Below are 19,399 nucleotides of genomic sequence, written 5' to 3'. Positions count from 1 at the left end.
TGTATTTACCTTATACCTGATGTCCCTTTTAGTTCTGTCATCTTGATCTAATGCAGCTGTAGATGCAGTCTTGGATCCAGCACAGGGGACTTGGGGAAGGTAAACACCAAACTGCAGTGCTGTGAGACCCCTGAACAATTTGGACAACTTGCAAATCAGGCTGTGCATTTGACTCTTGATCCGCCTTCACTCTTGTGACCTTGAGTGTTTTTTCTCTTGATTTGACCGGGAAATTAAGAGCATAAACTGCACAGCCACATCAAAGACAATCAGAGAGCACCAGCTCAAGTTGTTTCAGTCATGGGTTTATTTGACGTTGGCAGCTCATTTGCACATATTATTTATTAACTAGCTATTAACTCATTTTATGTATATTTTAAACTAAAGCAACCGAAGTCTAGAAAGTTGTCTGTAAGTTTGTTCGTTTGATCTAAGAGCTTCCAAGAATGTTAAATTTGTAGCAGTGTTTTAAGGCAGTGCCTAACCTGGTTCTGGACATTGGTCATCATGTAGCGTCTAGCCTGCACAGGCTACTTGGATTGCTGTCTTCCTGTGAAGTTTCGTTCCAACCCTTCAGGAGAGCCACCTCCTTGCATAGCTTAGCTCCGTCTTAGCTCCTGGAGATCTAGCTGCCTGCAAAGTTCATTAGCCCAAGAAGAGCATGTTAACTCCATCAGTTAGTAAAATTGGGTTTGAATATGGCAGACTGTGGGGTTACACTGTGAAGGAGGTTAAGACTTATAGGTCGGGCCCCTTTATTCCCCAGCCACAGATGTCAACTGCAGGGAGAGTCTGAAAAGGTCACTGACAACATGCAAGTATAATCTGGCCAAAACAACTGTAACCAGTGTTTTACCAAACCTAGTATGTCTTAAGAGACCATCAGAGCAAGACTGTTCTACTCATAACATGTCTGATATATCAGACCTCTAAAGACTGTTTAAACTAAAATTGTACCATCAATGTAGAGCTGCTGTTGTACTTTTTATGCATGTAGTAAGGCCACTGCAAGAATACTTTGAATAACAGTGCTGAAATGTATATGCTTAAATCGATACAAAAGTGCCTTTTTCTCTGACAATTATGTTAACAGTAAACCACTCCAGCAATTTAATTAAACAAGCAGTTAATTGTTTTCATTTCATTTTAATCTTTGTACATAACACTACAGCAGTACTAATCCATAATATTAAAAGAAATCTTTTATGTGGTCCACAGTGATGACTTACAAAGACATAAATGCAAAAAAAAAAAACAAAAAAACAAAGACACACAAAAGCATTAATAAACACAAACCCACAGTTGGAGCTAAATATTATTGCGCAGACATATTGAAGTAAAAGCAATAAGCATTATTTTTTCCTTATTAGAGATTTATGTTAAGCTTTTTCCCAGTGGGGGCCTCCAACTGTGATGGTACAGTATCAGTCTGTTGTAATATCCCACAGCCACCTTCAGATCTGCCCTGTCTCCAAAGGGTCAGAGCACAGTACTTCCCTGAATGTCTGCTAAAATTATCTTTCCAAGCTTTTGACATATTCCATTCTGTCTTTAATATAGGAAAGTTTATCCTTAATATCAGATGTAGTGAATTCCAGCACATTTTGGTGATTTTAATTTTTTTTCCAGGATCAACTGCACCTCCTGATGAGTTAGCCAGGTGTTTTGAGCAGGGAAATCACCAAAATGTGTGCTGGACTCTGGACCTGTAGAACCAGACTTTGACATTCCTTCTGTACGTGTGCCAGGTTTGAGACATATAGATACACAAAGATGAGCAAAATATACATTAGCCATCACTACACCTGGAAAACTTACTGCAGAAGGAATCTGCCATTCCATCATGCTTCTCATTCTGATTCTCCTAAAGAACTAAAGCTTAGTGGAATGAACTGGAATTAATTTGCAGGGTGGAAGTGCTCAGTGAATAGAGGTAGGCATCCATTCTACACACATTTCATACAAGTGCATACAGTAATTTATTTTTGTGTGTGCCCATAATTGAGATTCTAAGAGGGGTTCTACTTCCTGCCCCCCCAAAAATATGGAGTCATTTAAACTAAATGTCTTGTAACAGAAAAAGTCCATTTGAGTTAAAAAGTGAAGATGTGACTTTTCTGGTCTTTACATGCATATAACTTTAGCACAAAACGGCTATGTTGCTTGAAAAGAAAGTCTGAACCTCTGTAACATTGGGGAGCCCTGTGACTGGGTGGATTCACAATGAGCTGGTCTGACAGAAGGTGCAGCAGGTGTGATGCAGCTCTTCTGGGTGCAGAGAGGTTCTGGGGCGGGGGGGCATTGTTCCTGGTCAATCAAGCACTGGTCTGCGGCCTCTGTACGCCAAATGCTGTGATGAAAACGTTTACGACAACGATGATGAAGACAAGGGCTGTGGAGATGTTCTCCATAATGTTCAGCTTGTGGTGTTTACTTTCATCATTCAGGTTCCACTTCACTAAGTAACAAAGACAGAAATTGAGGGGAAAAACATTACATATCAAAGAATAAACAACTAGAGGTTTATAAAAGTTTCTCACACGGCCACAAGGTCACTGTGCCAAAAAATTTACTATGTTATCAGTTCATCAGATGAATAAAGGTAGGAACACACCAAACTGGGAATCCAGCTATACAGGACTGACCCAACAGCCGGATTCAAGAGATCTCCACTAGAGGGTGCCAAGCCACATCACCTCATCCAGTAGCCATTTTTAATACACTTGTAATCATGTCATGTTCACAATAAAGGTAAGCCTTATAGTCAGAGAGTATGACTAAAATATTGGGGGGAAATACAATCTGAGTGGTCTGTTTCAGTCCAGTTGTTACAATTATGAATAAGTCAGCCCAGTCCAGGTTATTGATAGCAGGGAGAACTCCAAAATGTAGAGTGCAGCAGTACTGCAGGACCAGGATTGGGAAACCAAATGGTTTGATTCCAGTAACATTTAGGTCAGTGATTATTTCTATATAAAAACAGCAAAAGCAGGCATAGTGTGTGCATGTGTGCACAAGTGCATGCCTCACCTATGAAGATAAGCAGCACTCCGACGAGTACCTGCAGGATGAGAGAGATGCTGATGAGGGTGATGAGGATGGTGTAGAAGGAGAACGCAGGGCCCTGCTCCAGCACGGCCTTCAGCTGTGATGCGTTGGCCATCAACAGGGCCACGTCCAGCATGCTCTCCGCTGCGCTCTTCTTATTGGCGTAATGGTTCATGTTGAGGGGGATCTGCGACCTTCTCCATCGGCTCGACGTCGTAGCCTAAACACACACGCACACGTAAACATACAGATTGTGCACAAGTTGTAGATGCATACCAGCATCACACAGGGAAATACTGTTATTACAGCATCCAGAGCACAGTGACAAACTGTAATTACTCTGGGATAAGTAGGCTTGCAGAGAGGAGGTGTGTTGAGGACAGCCATAAAGAAAACGAGTAAAGCAGCAGATACTTGCTGCTGCAGTGGTCCATACAGCATGTCTTCCCCAGTTTTTATATAATTTCCATAGTTTTAAATTCCAAGTTCAATCAGGGAGATTCAAGCACCGTTTTCTTTCCTTTGCTTTTTACAGGGATTTATTGAGCGTACCAAAGGCCTGACTGCTTATGTTTCTCTTAGTCATTTAGTATCAGTGGAAACAACATATTTACATTTTCCTTGATGGTTGATTTTAAAGTAAATTCAGTGTTTCACCACCTTTTTCCATTTGCATGCGTTTGGGAATGTCCCAGACTAGGCTTTAAGATTTTTGCAGTACTCTTTCAATGCAGGAGAACATTTGCCTCTCTAGGACTCCAAACTTGTCTTACTGTGCTTGATTCTACTTTCCACTGAATCCTGTACAAGGAAGTTCCAACATGCTCTGTTTGCAGTTTGAAGGTTGAAAGGAAGTTTCAGGCCCTTGGTATTGTGCTTTTCTCAGTGAGGAAAGAAAGGAGAATTTGGGGTTTATTGCAGGACATGTGACCAATATGTAGAAGGGAAGTGGAAGGATTTGAGCAGTTACCCTGACCACACTTCCTTCCCGCATTCAGGGTGGGCCTGTGGCATGGACCCATGTGCGTGATATTTGGGAGTGGTGCTCATGCCAGCAAGTCCATATGTTTCACCCTTGACAAATTCAATATATAAAACTTTTATATAAATAAATTATATTAGTATTCTGTCTGGTCATAAACAGGCTTTTTCAAACAGACACGAATCCAGCATTTCCAAGTGCATTCCTCTGTGTGCCCCAGACAATCTATATTTTTAAGATATTCCAGTTCACAACACACCTGTACCACATATTCTCTGTTCCTGATCACGGAGTTAGGTATACTGGTAGCTGAGGAAAAGCAAAAATGATTTGTACATGAGAACATTTGAACACTGTTGTTAACATGTAATGTTTGCTGTTCATGGTGTAAATAATGTTCCTTTAATAATTGAGACTTGTGTTTCAGAGCCAGGTTTAGTGTCAGAGCCTGGGGCAGATACGGGATTCCATGCTAAACCCTGGGCCAGCGCAGGAGTCAGGGCAGACTTAGGGACGGGAGTAGGAAGGGGAAAAGCAGGTGGACTAGTAACGCGGCTGGAACGGTAGGTGGGCGTAGAGTCAGGAGAGGGGAGGAGACATGCAGGTAGCGGGCAAAGATGTGGAAGCAAAAGCAAAGATAGGTGAGTATATCCAGGATGACCGACACAGGAACAGGAACAAAGTACATGGATACAGGCACTAGGACAGGGAAGGAAACACTAAAGCCACATGGCAGGGTAACGGGTCTCACCAGGTTGACATAAACAGGTATGGATGTACAGACAGGAACAGAGATAAAACCGGCAACACAGGAACTGGGGACACTGATGCACTGAAGGGAGCAGTAATGGGGGCTGGCGCAGCAGCCTCAGGGAGCAGAGGAGTTTCAAAAGTGACTCCCGGCATAACCAAACAGCTCGTATGGGTCCGGGAGGTTGACGGAGGGACCTCAAGGGTCACTGGCTCACCACGAGGCATGACTGAGGGAGTCCCAAATGTCATCAGAGGCACACCTGTAGCAGCTACAGGTGACACAGGGGAGTCTTGTGGAGCGACCACGGGTACAAGCCTGGCATGTGGCGCTGGGACTTGTGGAGTGGCCTCTTCCACTCTAGGAACAGCCGGGTCCGGTGATGCGACGTTCAGCGGCGGTGGGCCCGAGGGCATGGCTGCGGCATTCAGCGGCGGGTCCGGGAGGTCCGGAGGCGCGGTTGCGCTGCTTAGTGGTGCTGCAGGGTCTGGAGGCGTGGCTACAGCGATCAGCGGCGCTGCGGGGAGATCCAGAGGTGCACCTACAGACACAGACCTGACACAGGGAACATGAACAGATTGAGAGACCTCTTGGGTGGCGAGGATAGGCCAGGAGGCCAGCACTAGGCCGGGAACAGGCTCAAGAAGAACGGCGTCTCTCTCGTCGGGGACCGGGACTTGGTCGGGACGGGTGGCATCTCTCGCACCGGGAGCCGGATCCGGCCGGACAGCGTCTCTCGCACCGGACGCTGGATCCGGCCAGGTGGCATCATCCGCACCGGGAACAGGAACTGGATCTGGCCGGGCGGCATCTCTCGAACCAGCTTGTGACTGGTGTCCTCTTTCACACCAGGGACCGGAGCTGGCCGGGCTGCGTCTTCTCTTGCGCCAGGGACGGGGACAGGATCAGGGTCGGCGGGATCTCTCACGCCGGGGGTTGGATCCAGCCAGGTGGCCACCACCACGCCAGAGATAGCAACTGGTCGGGCTGTGTTCTCCACGCAGGAGGCACAGACTGGCTGGGCGGCTGAGAGGGGCGTAGCTAGAGAAGGCAGGTTTGGTGGGGTTGTAGGAAACCCGTGTTAACAGCCGGAAGAAAAGATTCCACCGTTCTAGCCTCCTGAGCTCTGTGCTGGAAGATTATCTCCGCCCACTCCAGTGCTTTACCCCAAAGAAAGATCTTTATGAACAGCACCTTCACTAGTTCAGGGGGTTTAGGGCAGGTCAGGTATTGGAGATAGATGCGGCACTGCATAATGAACCTCCCCGTCATACTCACTCGGAGTCGCCATAAGTGGGGGCAATACCAGGGGTTTCCCATCCTTGAGCGTGGAGAGCAGAGTCTTGATATAATCCAACTCCGCCTCAGGGAGTAATCCAGCGTCCCTCATTGTGTGGCGTGAGGGTTGCTGATGCTTCAGCACAATGCAACGGACCGAAGCCGTCCCGCTACATTCTCTTAGAGTGGTCAGTTATTCTGTAACGATTTCCCTAACAGAACGGGCGAGAGGCAGAATGCATTCGCAGGAGGTGGTTTTATTGAATGAGGGAAACAAAATCACAAAGGGCAAAATAAACAGGGAGCAAGGGGAGGACAGTGAGGTAGAATAACACAAGAACTAGACAAACGGAAAAGCACTGGTGACGACAATGCAGCGAGCGGAGTAGAAACAGGACAGAATGAGCGTGACTTACCAAAATAACCGACGAACTCGAAGACAAAACACAGGGTACAAAGAACCAGGACAATTAGGGAATAAACAGACTCAGGTGAACTTGGGGACAGGGAGAACCAAAACACGGCCTGGAATGAAGACGACGAGCGGAGAAAACGAAACTAAGGAGCGGAACCAGGGAGTGCAGGAAAACAGACGACAGGGAAACCATGACAACAGGGATGCCAGGAGGGTGGCCATTCATGACACTAATGATATTAAATGAATGGTGAATTTTCTGTCAAACCATCTAGGATTTTCTACATTTTGGCTCTAGAATGCAGTTTTAGTTCTATAAAGGTCTATCAATCATGGTCGGAATATATATTTTATATATTTTCTCTACCAGCCTCTAAGACAGGTGCACAATATTGATATTGATGGTGCAAAATGCAAATTATCCCTCTAACAATCACACCTTTCTATGTGTTTGAAGATTATGATCTGATGCAGGAACTCCATATGACTGTGCTTTGATAAACCATGGTGCCCACATGATCAACAAATCATTTTGCCCAAAATAAAGCAGGCTAATCTTTAATCGTATCATCTTAAAAGTTCACCTGTTTGCCTTAATTCTCTTTTCTGTAAGTTTAATAATCGTGAAACATATTGCTATATATTGCAACTAGCATATATAAATTAATAAACGATTAGTGATTTTAGGTCACACCTGCAATGTTCTGCATTAGTCTTTTAAGGTGTAAAAGCTAATGTGCCAAGCTTACAGGTGACAACTATTTCACCCACCACATCCAGCAATTTTGGTGTACATGGCAGGTGGCCAGTGTTCATATGCAGCTACCAGCAATATGTCGTTTGGGTTTGAAACTGGTGTCAATTTTTTTTGCTAGACCTTCCGACATGAGTATCTTCATCCATATATTATCTCATAGCCCTGAGTCCTTGACCCAACTCAAACCAAAAGCTGACAGTTTGCACTGGAACACACCCAACTATGTCATGAGCTCAGCTGTAATGTTTTCTGCTGCTCTCACAAGCTGCTATTCAAGGTTTCTTACTGTTATTCAGCAATATGAGAGAAGTATCTACATGTTTTAAGTGGCTTTAATGCAGAAGAGTGAAATCCTGAAAGCTAGTGTGAACTATACTGTGAACAAGTATAATTTCAACCATATTACTTCAACTGTCCTGCCAAAAAATTTTTTCTGTAAATTATCAGCAATGTTCACCTTCTCTGCATGAAGCATTCCTTCAAGTTATCAGACTGGCAGTTGCGAACGGCTGTATCAGGAGCACTGGGCCACATAGCGCCTCTTTATCTCCTGCCTCTCCTCAAACAGGCTAATACCACCATAATATATTTTATATATATATATATATATATATATATATATATATATATATATATATATATATATATATATATATATTCCACCTTAATATAAGCGCTATGCTGCAAGCTCTCTCTCTCTCTCTCTCTCTCTCTCTCTCTCTCTCTCTCTCTCTCTCTATATATATATATATATATATATATATATATATATTTTTTTTTTTTTTTTTTTTTTTTTTATTATTATTTTTTTTTTTTTTATATTCCACCTTAATATAAACGCTATGCTGCAAGCTCAGTCATGTAAGGATTCTGTGGTCATCTTTCTGGACAACTTTTCTCTGCGCCTCTTGTGTATTACCAGGCAGTCAGGTAGTTTAAACTCCACAATTTGTAAGAAACAGTCTCGTCTTGGCCTACAACGCAATGCTGCACAAACATTCTCCATGTTTCCTGGCTATCGAGGGGCCATGCACTGCCTTTGTATGAAGTGGAGTCCTTCTGCCCAATACAAGGGTCCCTGTGTGTGAGCTGGCCACAGCATAATGGGGAAGAGCTTCTGTCCCTTACACACAAAAACACACACAGAATCTCCCGACAGACATACCCATCAAGCTTCTCTGACAGAGTCGCTTATCTGAATTTCAGTTATTTATTTCTGTGTTTCTGTTCTTGTATCTTGTATAGGTCCTTCCTCCTAGAGGTTTTTTTTTTAAATTGCTTTATCCTCACTTCCTCTTCTTTGCTCTCTGCCTCACTAATGAAATTGTTGAAGTACAGTAAAATGTATACCCAATTGTGAAGAATACAGTTACACAAAATTGCATGTTATAAAATTACATGCTATACTTGAAACAACAAAACTTCTTTAATGAGCTGGAACAAGTAACATCATGTCATGCTTTTTTGTTTTTTTTAATACTAAAAATAATAATTACTAATAAGTAATATATATTATAATAACTAATAATAATAATAATAATAAGTTACTAATTTTTCTTTTTCATGTGATATAATTATGATTAGTTGGTTACAGCACCTGGACTGTTTTATTATTCATCATACCTCTTACTTTATAACTTTTATACTTATAACTAATTTTAGACCAAAAGTGTCATAAAAAGAGATGTCTTGTGCCTTGTGTACTTCTCTTCTATTATGGTTAGATATGTCAGTGCACTGGAATGTTGCCAGCATTCTCTGTTGAGCAATTTCCATTATGCTAAAGAAAATTTCTGTACTTGACAGGTGCTGGTGAATAAAGTGATTCCAAATAAACTTCAGTTCCTATGCTAATAGATGCTACTAAGAAGGTTTAGTGCACAGGTTTACAGTATGGAACTCAGCACTCATGTTTTGTAGGGTACTTTTACTTCTACTTGAGTTATTATTTGATTGAAGCACGAATACTTTTAAGTGAAAATGGTATTAGGTTACAGCCTTTGTACCTTTACAGGTCTCATAAGATCACTTATGTAAGTTTCCCTTTCTCCTACAGCATGGATCACTGTAAGTCATGGCCCTATGACATTTCGGCTCATTTCTTCTGGTTTTCAGTGACGTTAAACAGGGTTCCCTGGCATGTGACCAGGAACTAGTGTATGGGAGTTGGAAACCGGCCCTTAGCACAAAACAATCACATTACAAGCCCATACCATTACAATTTCAGTTCATCTGGAAACTGAAATTCACCCAGTGATGGAATGTTGAGGGGTTTAAATGAGATTCCCAGCTTGCTTTAATCTGCCTGGTTTTTGTTTTTCTTTCTTTTGCTTTTTTGCCTGGAGAGTTAGCATTTAATTTACACTCTTTTTTACAAACAGAGTCTGTTAATCATTCTCAGATGGCCAGAAACCATCAACCAGAAACTAGAAAAGATTAGCAAATGAACACCAACAAACATTTGTTTCTTCTTTAATATCCTTTAAAAATATTTTAAAGAATTAGTACCTTTGACAAAACAACAAAACATCAGGCTATTTTTGTACTGAACACTTTTTTACTACTTGTTTATTTTTTGAGGGGGACTGGCATCCAAATGTAAATATTTAAAGAAAGTATTTTCCTGTTAACATTCTCAGTGTGGGAACATTGAGGCATTTATAGAGAGAGATGGTCAGCTTTTGTAGTAAAGTGAGAGATGGTCAACTTTTTTATAACCTCAACCTATTACCTCTCATTAAACATATATAATAAAACTCTATACAGGCCTAGTACAAATTGTCAGTAAGACAATTACCATTATAGTATACTAAAATTGAAGTCATCAAATACATGTTTTCAAAGTTAAATTAACGTTTTACTAAAAGTCACTTGGCAAACTCACAGATTGTAAAATCCCACTGGACATGCCTATTATTATCTCCCAAATCGTTTTCAACAAACAGGTGAGCTTTTACTAAAATGAACAGGGGCATTTTTGCAGGGCTCTATGCTCTCCGGCTAAACTCACCTTGTGCCGATGCGAAGACGACGTTAACGGGACATCGAGGACTACCATTAGCTCAGACAAAGCCATATTTTATAAGATCAAGTGTCCCTTTTTAAAGTTCCTTGGAAACTGGGCCCATTCTTCTGTGGAAGTCCGATCAAGTTTCTTTAACCACCTAAGCTAGCTAGGTTACCATTTTTTCAAGCGTCAATCTATGGCGTCTCAAAATCCACCGGCTATTTATATTAACATCTTATACACCACATAAAAATACTAAACTACGAGATAGTAAATATGTAAACATCCCCATAAGTTTGGATATAAGAGTGAGATGTAACAAGCGTTAGCTCTTCAATAACAGAGTATCTTATAGCCTAGCCTAATTCATCTCGACTACCGAACCAAACATTCAGTACCTAAATACCTAACCAAGGCAAACCATATTAGATTAAGGTATTTGATTAGATATTATTAGATAAACCTGCTATGTTTAACGTTACATGTCGTGAGACTGCCTATAGGCTACGAGTAAACACGGCTAGCTGGATGGGCTCATGGCATTAAGTTACTCACCTCTCGTCCACGATGTATGTCGGCATCTCCGTTCATCTCCATCGCTTCAGACGCCATGACCACACCTTAGAATTACCTTGTATGTCTCTAAAAAATCTGACTGTGCGATTGACTTTTCTTAAATTGTATGAGTAATATTGACATGAAAGGAGTCAGCTGGCTTTGTGCCCACCCGTTGGGGGCGTCTCGAGTAACCGCGGGGTTTTCCGCAATGAAAGCCTTCGCAAAAATTCAAAGAAACACCTAAACTTTCCTGAGGACTAAATTGATAACTAGGCTACTGTGCGACTACACTGAATAGAATGCTGAATCTCCTCCCCTGGGGATGTGCTCGTCGTAGTGGTTTAATTGCTATAGATCTCTAAGATATGATGTTACATTTGTATAGTGCCTTTCTCAGAACCCAAAGACAGTCAACGTGCTACACTACGCGTTTACACTACACTAGTCTCAGCTGACAGAATCTGATCTCCATCTGTCTATATGGGCTACGGATATAACTGGAGTCGTTGGTGTGCGTCCGTTCTACTTTAGCAGACACAGATCATGCCCACACAGATAAAGTGCTTTTCAATAAATTAGACCTTTTTTTAAAAACCATAGGCTATGGTTTTATCTTCATGTTTGTTGAATATGTTGCTACTGTTACATCTGACCAAGGGTGCAAATTTTGTATATCAAATAACCGACACGATTCGTATGGTTTCTTAAGGGTGGAGGGTGTTCAAATCCAAAAAGGGACCCCCTGCTACACTAGTGCTTGTAATGAAAGGAAATTGTTAACTAATATCAATTGCTTAAATGAGTGGAAAACAAGCATACATAAATCCAGGACATAACTGCAGTGTAGCAACATCAAAAGTTTGCCGGAGTTTCTTGACAAACTGCTTACTCAGCTAAATAAGGGCTTTTATCCTCTTGCACAAGTTGTTTCCGAATATATGAAAGAATGAAATAATATTTTACACATATTCATATGCATAATAGTCAAGTTCATCTTTACTGTCATCACAGCCATATACAGTGTGCAGTATACAATGAAAAATAAAGTTTCTCCTGGACCCAAGGTGCAAGACATGCATATATGTAAGACAGTTCTTAAGGAGTGCAGTTGAAATACATCCAGAAGCATGTTGGCTGATGGTTGGAGAAAGGGGAAACTGGTTCTTGGGTTACATGGCCCACATGGCTGGGGGAGTAGAGCATTTAATACGATAATAACAAGAACACGACAGAAAGACATTTCAGTACACACAAGTTGGCTGCAAACTGAAATTAAGTGTAAAGTATCAACTGCAGTGTAGTGACAGAATAAAGTGGCAATGTATGAATGGTAATGGAACTGAGAAGTATAAAATGAGACATTATTTAGTGTGGTAAATGGTACGTTTCATACAACGGGAAGGTTGGGAGGGATTTTCCACACTGTTAGACGCCTTGCAGAATGAGTGGAAAATGTCCTTTACAGGGTATAGAGGTGTGCTGATGCGGATTTCAGCAGTCCACACTATCCTCTGTAGAGTCTTCAGATCAGAGAAGTTGCCAAACCAGGCAAAGATGCAGCTGGTCAGGACATTCTGAATTAAAATCTGAATTAAAATAATATGATTCATAAAAAATATAAAAAATATAAAGTGAATAAAATCAAATTTAATATACTAAGAATAAATTAAGAATTAATAACAATAAATAATTATATTTTTAAAAATCTATATATAAAAATTAAAATGCACAATAGTTGCTTAAAAGTTAAAAGTGCAATGCCACAGGATCTGAGAGGACAATGTTTAGCCTGAGTTGAAAGCCTGCCCAAATAAGGATGTTTTTAGTTTTGATTTAAAAACATATAGTGTCTAGGCTATTCTATTATCTTCAGACTGGTTCCATTTAAAAACAGCAAAATAGCTAAACGCTCCCTCTCCACCAAAGGCAGGAAGTACTGATTAGTTCTTAATGGTCTGAGAGTCCTACCCAGATCATAATGTTGCAGCATATCAGATAGATATGCCAATTCTACACCATTAAGTGATTTATAGACCAGTAATAATACCTGTAATAATACAATCACCTCTGTAGTACACTAGTAGCCAGTGTAAGGACTTAAGGATGGAGGTGAAATATTCTCTTCTTTTGCTTCAAGTGAGAACTTCAGCAGCTGCATTTTGAATCAAACTGAAGGTGTTTGATTTTCTTTCTTGAGAGCCCATTTAGGAGGATGTTATAGTACTCTGCTATAAACGAAAGCATGGATGAGTTTCTCCAGGGCTGCTATTGTCAGGAAATCTTTGATCTTGTTGATTTTCTTGCTGATGATAATGTGATTTAGTAAAAGATTTGATGTAACTGCCAAAACCAAGATCATTAGTACACCACAATTACAATCTAGCTTTTTAGATTTTAGGTTTTTCAAGCCCCAAAAGGCACTAGTCTGCTTGTCTCTCATTGCTGTTGACAAATATAATAATTTCTGTTTTATCAATTCATCTTTATTTAACTGCTGAAAGCTTTGGCCCATCTAGTTAATGACGTGCTGAAGGCACTTGCAAAGAGAGTCAAGGGGACTGGAGCAAATATAAGTTACATAATATTGGCCCAAGAATCAAACCCTGGAAAACACCATAAGTCACTGTTACGCTTTCTATTTCTATATAGACAAAACAATTACTGAACCATTTTAAGAACCAACCTACTTCTCAAGTCTGTCTATAAAAATGTTATGGTCTATGGTATCAAAACCTGCATTGAGGCTGAGCAATAGTAAAACATTAAGTTGTCTTTAAATGAATGCCATTAATTAATTACCTTAATTAAAGCAGTCTCAGTACTATGAGTAGGCCAAAATACTTTCCCAGTGAACAGTAGATTTGAAATGGGTCTGTAATTATTTAACACAAATGCTAACAGATTTTTCTTTTTTAAAAGAGGCTTCACCCATGCCGTTTTTAGTGAGTTAGGAAAAACACTTGATAAGAGTGGGGTATTAACTATCTGAAGTATGTCGGCTGCTATTGAGTAAAACACATTCTTTAAGTAGTAAGTCAGTAAAGTGTCAAGGCTTCCACTGATTTATGGTAACTCGCCTTAACAATTTAAATTTCATCATTACTAGTACTAAACTGGGACATTTGCATGATAGCTAAACAAGAATTCTGATGTGCTGGACCTGCAAAAAAGAATCAAAGTTGTGAAAGCAGTCAGACAGCACTTGTATACTTATACAATGTATTTATTCGATTCAGGGATAAAACACTGATATTGCAGAGTATTTTGCTATTTAACATGGACATTGAAGAGTATTTTGCTATTGTTAATGTTATTGCTGCTAATTCTGGAGAAAAAGGTTTGTCTTGCTTTGCATATTATTATATTGTATTCATGCGGCCAATCTTTGAAGATTTGAATCAGTTTTGTTGTACCCAACCTGCATTCATCCTTCCTGCATTGTCTCTTCTGAATTTGAACTGCAGTAACATTTCTCCATGGTGCTTTCTCTTGGCATGAAATGATTTTAGCTTTAACTAAAACTAAAACTAAAAACTAAAAGCTTTAGCAGTCTTTTCTATAACACTAACCATTTTCAAGTTGAAGGTGTCCAGCAGAGCATCAACAGACTCTGATGGTTTGTACGGTCCTGTACACATTTCGTTCATGACAAGTGTAGCTGTGTTGTTATTTATAAACCTCATCTTAAAACAAACACATCGAGTCTCGGTTCTACGGAGGCCCACATATTAAAGAACACACAGTAATGTAGCAAAGCCACATCCTTAACATAGGCTGATATATTGAGACCTTTTGAGATAACCAAATCCAGAGTGTGACCATTACAGAGTGACAAAGTCCGATATGGCACAGATATCCTTTGCATAATTGTCCTTGGGATTGTCAATGTGTATGTTAAAATAACCAGCAATTACAAAATGGTCAAAATCAGTGGAAATAAAAGATAACATCTGTAAGACGCCTGAACACCATTACTAGTAATATTTTTTGGTATCCCTATCAGAACTGTACAGAGATAATCAAAGGATGTAAAGTAACCAAATCATAACTGCTGGCATTGGAAAGAACCATAAAATAGAACGGCTGTACCACCATCTTTCCAGCTGGCCAGCAAGACATTTGTAAAATTGCCGACTCAGTTAATATAGTTGCTGCAGTATATTCATTTTACCATGTTTCAGTTAAAAGCAGAAGATCAAGCCCATGGGCTACAATAAACCTATTAATTAAATGAGATTTTCTTCTGAGTGATCTAATATTGAGAAGCGATATCTTAGCTGTGGTTCACATTTTACATACTGAAGGTTAGACACATTTACAGTATCTGACATTTACTCCCTGTATTTTCTGTTTCTGATAAGCAATCAAATGGGAGAGATTATAGGCATGTTGGGTCCAAGTTCTTTTTGAAAACTCGCACTGCTGAAGTCATCACTGTAGCATCAGGGACCTGAAGAATTTCAGTGCGACATGCTATCTGAGAAAGGGGTGTCTTCCTCCATTACAGTGAATGATGGTGGGTGAGGTTTCTGCTGGCGATGGGGTAGAGAAGAAGAGAGCGAAGCCGCCTCTCTGATGGTGGAGGAGCTTCTGTCTTTTTTTGAGCTACAGGTGGTGGAGCAGCTTGATGCTTCTTAGAGAAAGGTCTAGGGGATGGAAGTGGAGATGACACAGTAGATGAGAGCAGTGTAGGAGCTGGGCTGATTTTACGCTGTACCTAAGGGTTGGCCGACAGGGAAAGTGACACCCTCATACCAGCCGATATATCGGCTTCTCTTTTGTTGCTGGGAGGTTCATGTGGGGTGAGAGGGGAGTGGAGATAGCAGACAGTGTAGAGTCCTCACAGGGTTGTGGTGTCCCCAGAAGCTGATAAGCTTGGTCATCATCCAAGGTCTGCAGCTCCGTCAAGGCGCCCACCATGGGGGGGGGAGATGTTGTGGCTTTGGAGCAATAAATTCTGCTGATACAGGGGAGTCTTTGGGTTTGTGCCAATGTGTTGCTACTAATGGGGGTAGATACACCGCACAATGAGAAAATTATTTGTCAGAACTTTGACACCCTTCTTGCTTGTGTGCAGTCTATCTCACCTATAAAATTCCCTCTTCCCAAAAAAACTGCTTAAAGTTGTCAATAATATTCAGGCTATTTGACATACATTTTTTGTGTAGCCAAATGTTTTTTTCAAGTAGCATTGAAGAGAAGACCATTGATAAATGTTTGAACATTGAGCTTCTTAATTGTGTTGAAGAGGTTATTAAAGTCCATTTTTAATAACTCATGACATGCTTTCTCATACCATTCTTGTCAACATGCTCAATGATCTGCTTTACTGTTGTGTAGTCAGCCAGTATTGTTGGCATCTTTTCATTAAGCTCAGAGTCTGTAATGTTTGGCTCACATTAAACTATGAGGCTCTGATATTTCACATCATCAACACATTGGTCCTCCATGATGAGGGCATCTGCTGTGTCTATATGCTGGAGCCCTGTGGCTCTGTTGGGGCACTCAGGCTGGCTGGCACTTATTGTTTGTTCAGTGTTCATTTCACTACCTTTGTGAGATCCATACTGAGATTTCCCAATGGTTCAGATAAAGAAAATGTTCTATTTTCAAGAGTGACAACAAAAACACACACACACATCTCCACATTTGTTTGTGTGAACTACTTTTTTTCAAGCGTGGATATTTGACCGTGTTTTGCCATAAAATTGGTTGACAAATAGGAAAGGTATTCCTGGTTCAATCAGAGAGCAAGTATGTTTTATCCAAACATAACACTCACTGAGTAGTTGTCACAGCTTTCAAAAGTGATCGGTACCCGCCTCCAATCATCGTCATCATGATGCTTAACCAAAGGGTAATGCTGAAGATGAGTTTAATAATGTTTGGTAATAAGTTAATTTCAATGTTGCTTAATCACCAATTAGGTGCACAATGTTAGTACAAATATTGCTCTTGGCCTGCTCACTGGAGGCTTAGACTCTGTGGTGGAAATTCAGCAAACAAGGAGTCAGATGTGGATAAGAAGATTTTATTGAGTTATTAGTTTCAAAAAATGAGCGTGCCTATTTGCTTCGCTCCCCTTTGGGTGATTTCCCTCCCCTTATATAATAGCCGTAGCGTTCGAGAGAACGAGGGAGGGTTTGCTTCTGCTGAGACCAGATAACTCCTTGGAAGGAGTGTATTTCTTCAAGGACGTTCTCTAGGGAACGTCCTGTTCTTCTAATCTTATGCTAAGCTTTCTCACGCTTTACAATGATAGAGAAAGAAACACAACAATATTTCCTTCACAACTCAGACATGTGTAAATCTGCTTTGTGACAATGGCTGTTGTAAAAAGTGCTATATAAATACATTTGACTTTGACAAATATAAAATTCTGGCTTTGGATCATAGTTGATTGTATTAAATGAGGTTTGACAGCTTGACAGACATGCTAGCTTTATAGCCAAGTGATTAAACAGCTATCTAGTTAATTAATTTCGCATGTCAGACATTCGTTCAGAGAATATGGTGATTTGTTGCCAACAGATCAGGCTCTAATCTGCTCTAAGAATAAATACCAATAACATTGATCAGTTTAACCCACATTGTAGGGGAAAGTGATATTATCAGCAAGTGAACTTGCTGAACTTGTTAAACATCACCTCACTCAATCACACAAACCTTATGTAAATGAGATCCAATGCCAGCTACTGAAGGGCTTCCTCTACCCACATAGGTAAGTTGTCCCTTCCTAAAATCACCTGAAAGATTAAATTTGACTAACAAACATCCCCCATCTTAAGCATTCCATGCTATGGAAATCAAGGTACTGTATGTTGATCTAGTACCGAACTGTTATCACATACCTATTTCTACACTTCTTGTAACAAGTAGAAGTGGCTTTACAGACATAAAACAATTAGAATTAAAGGAGCAGTGTATCCGCTTTAGTAGCATCTAGTGGTGAGATTGCAACTAACTTAATATCTCCTCCCTCACCCACTCACATTCCAAGCATGTAGTAGAACCTACAGTGGCTGTCAGATGCCAAACTACTTCCAAAATTATGTCATCATCTATGGAGTGGTCAAGTGACAAGTGATGAGGCTATTTTAGATAGATATTTAGCTATCAAACAACAAATTGCATTTATAGTGATATGCTAATTACCTGTCCAGCAGAAAGCAGGCTTCTTCTGCATCAAATATTTGTCCCACATCCACAATTTCCATCTAAAAGGGCACACCAAAGTTTATCCTTGTTTTCAGCCATTGCCTGTCCTGATTTAGATTTGTTTCTTCATGATTTTGCAACTTTGACAACAAAGATTCATCCTCCCTTGCTTTTTCTTGTACTACATAATAAGCATGATCCTCCATTTATCAAAATTTGTGTTCTCAAACTGTCAGCAACAACTGATTCTTCTTCTTTCTAGTTCTTCCAACTGCTGCTATGATGCACAAGAGTGCAGCTGTGCAGACCTCCTGTGCAAACGTAGGTCAGCGGTATGCCTGGATGCCAGGAAGCCCAGTACCCAAAGAGGCATGGGCCCAGGAGATCAGTTCTTGTTGGAAGGAAACAGGCACAAAGAGGCAGTCCCGTGGGTGTTCTGGCACAGGGAGTTCAGTCCCTCCAGCCAGTATCTCCACTCCTCTAATGTCAGCTTTATGGCCAGGAGTCATAATTATGCTCAGCTGCCCTTGAATAGACTAGTGAGAGGCGCTGCTATGGTACTAAAGCCTCTGATGAAACTTTTGGAACTCATGGACTGATTTGGGTTCTGGTCAGTCTCTGACAGTCTGTACCGTCTTTGTGGCCATTTGTATGTGTTCCAAACTTATATGGTACCTAAGGATAGAAACCTGAGTTTAGTGGAAAAGATGCTTCTTGGCTTTGATATATAATTGGTGCTTCTAGCAGACTGCTCAGGACTGCATTTACATGGGTGATGTGCTCATTCAGACTACTGGAGTAAATCTAGAATGCAATATCTAACAAATATATAACACTTAAGAAATATTGTATTCCTACATTGTTGTGCTGGCTGCTATCTCAGTGACTGCTGTGTTCATATATACTATAAGCATATCTGTTTAATACTTACATCTTCTGCACATCCAGTCATGTTAATCAGTGCGATGTAGACTAACTGGTTGGTGTTGCCCTAGATATAATTTTGATTACCTATATTTTGTATTTATTGTTGTTTGCACTTTTGTATTTATTGTTGTATTTCTTTTTGTTTGTTCTTTTGTATTGCAACCAGGTCCTGGATGAACATTATTTTATTTTACTGTATACTGGTATATAGCTGGAATGACAGTAAAAAGAATGAGTGGTTTGAAGACTCGAATGTTGTTAATTAAGGCAACAATCATGTACTGAAAAACCTAAAGGTGACTGGAATATATAGTACCAGGCCAACAAATATCCAGCAGGTGTTTTATTATGTTGCAGTTATCCACTTTGCTAACCAACTGTGGTAATGTAGACTGCATTGTGGGGTTGTACGCCTTTCGATATATTTAAATGTTCTGCTGTAGCATGTTTTTTGATGTCATACATGTCTAATTTACAGTACACACCATATGCCTGATAATCACCCACAATTGTTTGAC

General features: G+C 40.4%; 1 protein-coding gene across 3 annotated transcripts; it reads right to left on the bottom strand.

Moving 5' to 3' along the window:
* Positions 1-1,130: 1,130 nt before the first annotated feature.
* ninj1 (ninjurin 1) lies at positions 1,131-11,223 on the bottom strand. 3 transcript variants are annotated; one of them, XM_035520192.1, is made up of 3 exons: positions 10,794-11,223; positions 3,031-3,268; positions 1,131-2,458 (listed from the first exon to the last, which is right to left on the bottom strand). In XM_035520192.1, the coding sequence occupies exons 1-3, from the start codon at positions 10,848-10,850 to the stop codon at positions 2,316-2,318; spliced, it is 438 nt and encodes a 145-aa protein (XP_035376085.1). In that variant the 5' UTR covers positions 10,851-11,223; the 3' UTR covers positions 1,131-2,315. The 3 variants fall into 3 exon arrangements, with proteins under 3 accessions (XP_035376085.1, XP_035376084.1, XP_026851544.1); XM_035520191.1 differs by lacking the exon at positions 10,794-11,223 and adding an exon at positions 10,242-10,699; XM_026995743.2 differs by lacking the exon at positions 10,794-11,223 and adding an exon at positions 6,476-6,527.
* Positions 11,224-19,399: the final 8,176 nt, after the last annotated feature.

The sequence above is a fragment of the Electrophorus electricus genome, chromosome 20, assembly GCF_013358815.1.
Source record: "Electrophorus electricus isolate fEleEle1 chromosome 20, fEleEle1.pri, whole genome shotgun sequence".
NCBI classification, from domain to species: Eukaryota; Metazoa; Chordata; class Actinopteri; order Gymnotiformes; family Gymnotidae; genus Electrophorus; species Electrophorus electricus.
The sequence above is the reverse complement of the archived record's forward strand: the minus strand, read 5'-3'. Positions and strand labels throughout refer to the sequence as shown.